The sequence below is a fragment of the Chanodichthys erythropterus genome, chromosome 23 (assembly GCF_024489055.1).
Source record: "Chanodichthys erythropterus isolate Z2021 chromosome 23, ASM2448905v1, whole genome shotgun sequence".
In the NCBI taxonomy this organism is placed as follows: Eukaryota; Metazoa; Chordata; class Actinopteri; order Cypriniformes; family Xenocyprididae; genus Chanodichthys; species Chanodichthys erythropterus.
In genome coordinates, this window is record NC_090243.1 from 31169911 (window position 1) to 31179830 (window position 9920).

Below are 9920 nucleotides of genomic sequence, written 5' to 3' on the forward strand. Positions count from 1 at the left end.
ATAAAAATAATAAAACCATCTCGAGATTAAAATTGTTAAATTTCGAGAAAAAACTCGTTAAATTTCGAGAAAAAAGTCAAGATAAAATGTTGAGAATAAATTTGTTAAATTACGAGAAAAAAGTCCAGATAAAATGTTGAGAATAAACTTGTTAAATTACAAGAAAAAACTAGTTAAATTTCGAGAAAAAAGTCAAGATAAAATGTTGAGAATAAATTTGTTGAATTACAAGAAAAAACTAGTTAAATTTCGAGAAAAAAGTCAAGATAAAATGTTGAGAATAAACTTGTTAAATTACAAGAAAAAATGTTGTTAAATTGCGAGAACAAATTCTTTAAATTATGAGAAAAATGTTAAATTTCGAGAAAAGTTACATATTGCGCCTTTAAAATGGAACAGTTTATTAAACCTTTAGACAAAATCTAAAAAAAAAAAAAAAACTCTCTCTCTTTCTCTCTCTCTCTCTCTCTCTATATATATATATATATATATATATATATATATATATATATATATATATATATATATATATATATATATATATATATATATATATATATATATATTACGGAAGAGGATTAGGGCCAAGCAATAATAAAAAAATAAAACCATCTCGAGATTAAAGTTGTTAAATTACGAGAAAAAACTCGTTCAATTTTGAGAAAAAAGTCAAGATAAAATGTTGAGAATAAACTCGTTAAATTACGATAAAAAAACTTGTTAAATTTCGAGAAAAAAGTCGAGATAAAATGTTGAGACTAAAGTCATTAAATTACGAGAAAAAAGTTGTTAAATTACGAGAACAAATTCGTTAAATTATGAGAAAAATGTTAAATTTCGAGAAAAAAGTCGAGATAAAATGTTGAGAATAAAGTCATTAAATTATGAGAAAAAAAGTTGTTAAATTACGAGAACAAATTCGTTAAATTACGAATTTGTTCTCATAATTTAACGTTTTTTTTCTCATAATTTAATGACTTTATTCTCATAATTTAATGAGTTTATTCTCAACATTTTGACTTTTTTCTCAAAATTTAACAACTTTAATCTCGAGATGGTTTTATTTTTTTATTATTGCTTGGCCCTAATCCTCTTCCATAAGATTTAGCATGCTCCGTGTGCTCAAAGTTTCTCACTCGTTGTGACAACCAGTGCTCTCGCTTGAGGGACCTATAGCAATATCTTGCTTAGCAACGTCCTAGCTATGGCCCTGGTGACAACTAACCTGGAGCAACTTTTCTCTATTTACGGATATGACGAGACACGGGCAAGTGATGTATGAACACAATTTCCCGCGAAAACCATCCCGATAGGTCTAAAATATACACACTTAAAATTGGCTTACCACAGTGAATCAGTGTAAGAAAAACACATTTTGGAGAATTATTGATGATGAATTGACTCCATAATAATAAAAAAAAGTTACATAATGTACCTAGATTTTTGGACGATTCTTTCATATATCAGCCTTATCAGGTTTTAATCTTCAAGAGTAAATAAGTTGTATTTTCCACTTTGTTTTGGGTCTCATTCTATATACTTTGACAAAGCAATTCTATTACAAACCCTTCTTGCTTTATTTAACTGGTTATTTAACAGTTTGATGTAACTGAATTTTATATAGATTTATATATTATATATATTTATATAGATTTTTTATATAATTTCACTCTTTCAGTTAGACCTACATATTTAATAGTCATACAATAAGTTGTTTGTAAGGCATCAAGGGCAGTTCAATGGTTGAGACCTTAAAGAGAAGTTCTCAAAACCATGCAAGCACAAGAACACCAATGAATGCCTTTCATATCCAAACAACACAATGAGTCAGCAGTTTCAAAGTCCTTATCTTTGTGGCTGACACATTATAGCTGCCTAATTCATAACTGCTTTTAGTGTCTGTTTAAACAGCTGATGTGTTCAGTTGTCATCTGTGTGTATGGAGGATGTGTGCAGTGTCAAATAATCAAGAAGAGCATTTTATTTGCAGTCATGACAAACATCAGCACTTTCATTATCACAGACATCACACTCAAGAGCAGGTTCATCTTGTTGGGAATTCTATACTATATTACTGTAATACTATATTTTGTGTAAAGTGGTAAGTTAATGATCATACAGTTTTTTTGCAATTGGTTACACATTTTTTTTGCTGAATTTGTGTCCCAGTTTTCCAAAGCTCTAAACACAAAACTCTCTAGCAAAAGCAAAAACTGCTTTTGTTTTATTCCTTTCCAAAATGTTTTTTGCACCAAAATGACACACTCTTCATAATGAAGATATATCGGTCTACAAACCAACACACTGATGTGATCAACACAAAACACTACTATGCCTACAATTTTGGTTTTAGTTTTGAGTTTCAGGTTCTGGCGATTGTATTTCAAGTTCCAACATTAGAGTGTAAACAATTGGAAAAATTGTTAAATCAATGCCAGCCTAACTGGAACCACACTTTAGAGAACATTTCAGTTCCTGCACTGTCTCAACCCAGCCGTTTATTGGTTTTACTGATCCAGTTGTTAATTTTTTTTATGGCCATCCTGAAATAAACATGTTTTTTTCATTTTCTCAAATGCTTATTTTGTCCCTGGATTTGATTTACAAATAAATGATCCATTAATCCCCTTACAACCCCCCCCCCAGTTTTGGCAAGATCAGCATTTTACAATGAGTTTATGAGAAGAACAGCAAGTTCCAATGTGTCAAGTTACTCTGGGATCTGTTAATGATTTGCTCAATTCTGATTGTCACACTGACAACTGAACTACATGCTAAAAAACTATTGTACAAGTTTGATTTGATGCCATTAGTTTTCTAACAGTTATACTATTTTAAAAGAGGGTACATTAAATGTACAGGGGGAAAAAAAAATGCTGAAAAACAATCTTTTTTGGAATGCTTGATTTATTATCATTGCTATATTGACATTCAGCATCATGTTTGAGGTATTCTGATTCACAGTGACAAAGTTTTTGAGGTCCAAAACATGTACACATGATCACTCCTTATCATTGGTGCGCTGTGCTAAACCTCTCCTGAAGGACATACAGGGCACTATAAGCTGGTTTTTGATAAGATATAGTTTTACACTAGCACCTATAAATTTTGTAAACAGACATGAGATAGTTAAGGCTTGAACACCAAAGTACCATCTTTGAACACTGTGTGATTCTTACAGAATTGTCTCTTGAAAAGGCAAAAATACTGAAATAAAAAATGTATGCAGAAATCCTTAAACTAATTCACTTGTACATGTACCGTTTGGTGGCAGGCAAACTCATCAGATCTGAGTGGATCAGAGAGTGTGCTTGTCAAACAGGTACTCTCCCATTTTGCCGTGTGGGTCAGAAGAGATGAGGCGACTCAGACTGCCAACATAGTCACCCAGGGTCTTAATAGTGTCATGACTGTCAGTAAAGAAGTTGCTCTCTAGGAAATCACACAGCTAGAATGATGGGGAAAAGGACATTATTTACTCAAAAATAATATGCAGTTATAACTGGATACAGTGAGAAAGTGAGAAAGATAAAGGGTTGATAATGCTTTAAGTGTGTAAAATACATTTATATTATATTTAAAAGCTAAAAATGATATAATGAACATACATGCTTCATGTTCTTTTTGTGAGAAGAAAGCACCCCAACAACTGCTGAAAATTAACAGCAGTATTTTATTGTAGCATTAATAAAAAGTAAGTGTAATTTTAACGCCTATGTAAACCATGGGTTTTAGGGTTCAATGGTTGAGACCTTAAAGAGAAGTTCTCAAAACCATGCAAGCACAAGAACACCAATGAATGCCTTTCATATCCAAACAACACAATGAGTCAGCAGTTTCAAAGTCCTTATCTTTGTGGCTGACACATTATAGCTGCCTAATTCATAACTGCTTTTAGTGTCTGTTTAAACAGCTGATGTGTTCAGTTGTCATCTGTGTGTATGGAGGATGTGTGCAGTGTCAAATAATCAAGAAGAGCATTTTATTTGCAGTCATGACAAACATCAGCACTTTCATTATCACAGACATCACACTCAAGAGCAGGTTCATCTTGTTGGGAATTCTATACTATATTACTGTAATACTATATTTTGTGTAAAGTGGTAAGTTAATGATCATACAGTTTTTTTGCAATTGGTTACACATTTTTTATGTAAACCATGGGTTTTAGGGTTTCAGGTAGGCCTACATTACACAGAAATTAAATAATCAAATGTAAAAATAAAACACTGCTTAGTCTTCACTGTATGAATTAAATATAGGCCTATACTGATTCTTATTAAAGTTATAAAAGATTATTCAGTCAAGAGCAGTGAGTGATTTTCTCTTTGTCTATTGTTGTTGGATTAATATTAAAGGATTAGTCCACTTTCAAACTGTTTTCAAAAACAATTTTCCTGATAATTTACTTACCCTCATGTCATCCAAGATGTCCATGTCCTTGGACATCGCTAGATAAGACCCATATTTCTCATCTGGTATCGTTTAAAGCCCTTTGAAGCTGCACTAAAATTGTAATTTTGACCTTCAACCGTTTGGAGGTCATTGAAGTCCACTATAAGGAGAATAATCCTGGAATGTTTTCATCAAAAACCTTAATTTCTTTTCGATTGAAGAAAGAAATACATAAACATCTTGGATGACATGGGGGTGAGTAAATTATCAGGAAATTTTCATTCAGAAGTGAACTAATCCTTTAAGCACACAGATGGAAGCAGGTTTATTAGGCTGCTGTCACTTTAAGAGCTGCACAGATCCAAAATATTTTTACACGTGCACTTTCTTTATCAACCGTTAAGTCTACTTAAGACATAACTGATTGTGTTTACGTGACTTTTGTTTGTATTTGACAATATAAGCTGCGGAAGAGAACTGAATTCAGGGTCACGTGCTGTCCTAGAGGGGGCTTTCTGTGCGTGTCAGTACTTTGCTTATTGCATTTAATAACATTAAGCATGTCACACATTTGTAACAGTCATGTGTCCAAGTCTACTCTCTGTGTTGACCTAAATCTTGGACTTTTTATAATCTTTTGGAGTAATTAAAAACATGTATATATCACCACGTAGTCATGCTATTGCGATAAATACATTTGCGATATTTAAATCATTTTGATATATCGTGCAGCCCTAATAAAGGGATTATCAATTCTTATTTTAATACTAAAAAAAACCTTTGGCTACTCACATGAGGGTCAGAGTTTTCTCCAGCTGCTTGATGGATCTCCACCAGGGATTGATTGAGAGATTTCTGATGATCCAAAGAAAAAGTAATAGCATCCAGACCTCCTCTCCAATCATCACGACTGGGCTTCTGATAAGTGACAGGGAGAAAGAGAAAAATGGACATTAGTATTATAAACACGCATATATATTGCTTATGCTCACATAGATATAACATGATAGATTATTCCAGATACATATAACACACAATCAGATTATACACAAATTTTTGAATATACTAACATACTAAAGCACATGTAAAATACTTGATTATAATTTTAACTGTAGTGTCAGCTGGCTAAAAATGCTTTGGTGGACACACGGCCTAAAACTCACTGACCGAGATGGTCTGGAGAAGGATTCGTCCTCCTCTTGTGTTCTGATACTCCAGCAGGTTCTCCGCCTGATCCCTCTCCTTCAGTGAACGCTCCAGAAAAAACTTTGAGAAGTTGGGCAGAGCCACATCATCCCTGTCAAAATACATTCCCTATGAGAAAGAGAAAAACACTATTAGTGATACTAAACAGACATGCAGAGGTCAGTCATTAATATAATATGAAAACATCAGTGCTACAACAAAAAAACAACAAAAAAAAAACAACAGTATATTTAATTCTAAACACTCTGATATTTAGATTCATCCCATATTCTAAAAATGATTCTAGAGCCTGTCAAGTGCAAAATGAACATTTGGCATAAAGTAATTGCTGAAAATGAAATATTTTATGTTAGTCTATTTTTGCGAGCTTCGAAAAAAAAAGTAAAATACATTGTTAAATATAGAAGATTAATAAAATATAAAATAGACCAAGTTAAAAGTTAAAAAGGAACAGGGAAGTTACAATGTGAAAATTATGTAAATGTACAGTCCAAAAGTTTGGAACCACTAAGATTTTTTATGTTTTTAAAAGAAGTTTCATCTGTTACAGTTAAAAAAACAGTAATATTGTGAAATATTATTACAATTTAAAATAACTGTGTACTATTTAAATATATTTGACAAAGTAATTTATTCCTGTGATGCAAAGCTGAATTTTCAGCATCATTACTTCAGTCTTCAGTGTCACATAATCCTTCAGAAATCATTCTAATATACTGATTTGCTGCTATTTTCAATGTTGAAAACAGTTGCGTACTTTTTTTTTTCCAGGATTCCTTGATGAATAGAAAGTTCAAAAGAACAGAATTTATCTGTAATACAAAGCTTCTGTAGCATTTTACACTACCGTTCAAAAGTTTGGGGTTAGTAAGAATTTTTATTTTTATTTTTCTGAAAAGAAATTAAAGAAATGAATACTTTTATTCAGCAAGGATGCATTAAATCAATCAAAAGTGGCAGTAAAGACATTTATAATGTTACAAAAGATTAGATTTCAGATAAACACTGTTCTTTTGAACTTTCTATTCATCAAATAATCCTGAAAAAAAATATTGTACACAAATATTTTGTACAATTGTACACATTAAATGTTTCTTGAGCAGCAGATCAGCATATTAGAATGATTTCTGAAGGATCATGTGACACTGAAGACTGGAGTAATGATGCTGAAAATTCAGCTTTGCATCACAGGAATAAATTACTTTGTCAAATATATTCAAATAGAAAACAGTTATTTTAAATTGTAATAATATTTCACAATATTACTGTTTTTACTGTATTTTTTAATTAAATAAATGTAGCCTTAGTGAGCAGACGAAACTTCTTTTAAAAACATTAAAAATCTTAGTGGTTCCATACTTTTGGACTGTAAAAAATGTAATAATACAGTTTATAAAAGTGAAAGATACACATATGATACACATACCAGGGAAAGATACACATATGAGGCCGTCAGTTTGAGGTTGATCAGTTTGTTGATGTTTGCCTCATTATTTGGGTGAAGATTCTGCTTGACAAGAGACATTTCTGAAAAGAAAAACACACACAAAATTTATAACTATAACTATAACTATAATATATATATATATGTTTAACTATATTACACAATTCAATAAAAAAATAAAAGAGGATAGTAAAACTGCTTGACAAACTGAAGCAGAGGTGGATTCAAGACAAAACCTTACATGTTCTAACAAAATGCAAAGAAAACATACAATGTATGCATATTGCACAACTATCTGTCTCTTACCTTGTAAAGTTTGTGTTCACCGTTCAGTGCTGATAATAAGCGAGTATGTACTAAACTGAATTCTGTTTGACTGGTTTTAAAGATTGGCCAGCTGTGACGTAAGACTGGGGGAAGTGCTAACGACATGACACTCAAAATGGGTCTCTTGCTTCAAAACAGGGATATCCCATCTCAAAAATCATGCCAAGAAAAAGATTGTGTGTGTGTGTTTATATAAACCCTGTAACTTTATGTATGTGTGTCTATAGATATGTTGCTGTAAACTGAACTTAGCCTTTAATGGCATGCACATGTTGTATTACATTAAAGGGTTAGTTCAACCAAAAATGAATATTCTGTCATTTATTACTCACCCTCATGCCATTTCACACCTGTAAGACCTTCATTAATCTTCAGAACATCGAAAAATCCGATGGCTTAGTGAGACCTCCATAGCCAGCAATGACATTTCCAAAACACTACTTCATGAAGCTTTGGAGCGTTATGAATCTTGTGTTGAATCATAATTCGGGTCGCGTGTCAATTGGCCAAACTGCTGAAATCATGTGACTTTGGCGCTCCGAATCGACACGCTTCATGAAAGTGTTTTGAAATCGGCCATCACTATACAAGTCATTTTTTTTTTTTTTTTTGCCGCACCAAAAATATTATCGTCGCTTCATAATATTAATATTGAACCACTGTACTCACATGAACTGATTTAAATATGTTTTTACTACATTAATGGATCTTGAGAGAGGAAATGTCATTTCTGGCTATGCAGGCCTCACTGAGCCATCAGATTTCAACAAAAATATCTTAATTTGTGTTCCAAACATTAACGAGTCTTACACGTGTGGAACGGCATGAGGGTGAGTAATAAATTACATTATTTTCATTTTTGAGTGAACTAACCCTTTAAGCAAATTCTCTTGCCTTACTATTCATAAAGTTTATAAAACTGCTGTATTTTGGCACTGCTAATTTAAAGCACCATTATTATTAATTTCATTAAAACATTCCTAATTTAATTAGATTTTTGAACTAGAGTTATCTTTACCTATTTGTTGTAAATTAAATAAAAGCATGAAACCTTCCTTCTTATTGCACTAACGCAGTCTGTGTAAATCTTTGAACAAATATACAAATAAATTAATAAAACCAAATTATTGTAATATTTATTTATAAAAAAAAAAAAAACCAATATAATATAAAATTAAATTGATAGAATTTGACATTGCATTTTATTCTGTTTTCTTAAGAACGGTCTGTACTGAAACCATGAGATTAATGACAGTTACTTTGTTATATTTTATGTTTCTCTTCAGGTTTTCAGTACAGTAATGGTGAGTATAAAAAAGATACTGGTTGGTAAAAAAGTATACAGATATATGTAATTATTTCAAGATATCAAGAAGTTTAAAAGAACCCTAGAGGATTACACGAGACCTTCAACAAACGAGAACAAATGAGAACAAATACACGGAGGACCTACACAAACTATTTGCGCTGCAAGTATATGTTTGCATTGATTTCCTCGATTCCATTCCTCTAGATACTGATGCCAAAGACAACCACTGTATCACAAATGAAACTCGTCTAATAATTAATGCCTACAATTTTACCAAACGCAATGGATAAACAAAGACAGGCAGATGAAAGAGACTGTTTTAACGCCTTTCTGCATACATGTTAACGGATTCTTTTTTACCAGGATTATATATCATCAGCTCACCTGTTCAGCAACGATACGCGTCAGATTACTGCTGGAAACAGATTAAATACTTTAATGGATTGAATAATAATCTTGTTTATATCCCCGTGTTGTTATGTTCCTCGGCATGTGCGTCTCCCTATCGCTTTTCTACAGCGACATCTGCAGTTGAGGAGTTAAACGCATCTAGTCAGCATGGATCGGCGTAAAATCTGTGCGTTAGTGACATGACTTTAAAAAGGAGTACTGTTCATTTAATGTGTTTATATATACAATAACTTTATTGGTACAGAACCAATAGATGTAAAGTGAGTAAATAATAATTAGTAATAAAATACTGTTTCCTAACTGAGACAAAACTATGCTTCCTCTAGGGGGCGGATATTGTTAAAGGATTAGTTCACTTTAAAATTAAAATGTCCTGATGATTTACTCAGCCCCATGCCATCCAAGATGTTCATGTCTTTCTTTCTTCAGTCGAAAAGAAATTAAGGTTTTTGATGAAAACATTCCAGGATTTTTCTCCATATAGTGGACTTCAATGGAGCCCAAACGGTTGGAGGTCAAAATTACAGTTTCAGTGCAGCTTCAAAACGTTCTACACGATCCCAGTTTTAACAATAAATGCTCATCTTGAACTAGATCTCTTCTTCTCTATTTGAATTCCGGCAGTGTAGACACTGCTAAGTGTATTCTCAGCAAACAAAATTATGTTCTGAGAACATTTTCCAAACGTTCTCTTTTGGTTGTGGGAACATTATTTGAAATGTTCTAAAAAAGTGGAAATGTCCAGTTTGCTCAACGTTGCTGGAATGTTATCTTAAGGTTAGCATAACATTCCTGCAACGTTCTTTCCACCCAAATTTTACCATCAAT

The 9920-nt window shown here is 32.2% G+C and overlaps 1 protein-coding gene across 2 annotated transcripts; it reads right to left on the reverse strand.

Moving 5' to 3' along the window:
• Positions 1–2879: 2879 nt before the first annotated feature.
• On the reverse strand, positions 2880–9194 carry zgc:56095 (Ferritin, lower subunit-like). Of its 2 annotated transcripts, none has more exons than XM_067377949.1 (5): positions 9066–9194; positions 7028–7128; positions 5563–5709; positions 5188–5313; positions 2880–3448 (listed from the first exon to the last, which is right to left on the reverse strand). In XM_067377949.1, the coding sequence occupies exons 2-5, from the start codon at positions 7124–7126 to the stop codon at positions 3299–3301; spliced, it is 522 nt and encodes a 173-aa protein (XP_067234050.1). In that variant the 5' UTR covers positions 7127–7128; positions 9066–9194; the 3' UTR covers positions 2880–3298. The 2 variants fall into 2 exon arrangements, with proteins under 2 accessions (XP_067234050.1, XP_067234051.1); XM_067377950.1 differs by lacking the exon at positions 9066–9194 and adding an exon at positions 7352–7538.
• Positions 9195–9920: the final 726 nt, after the last annotated feature.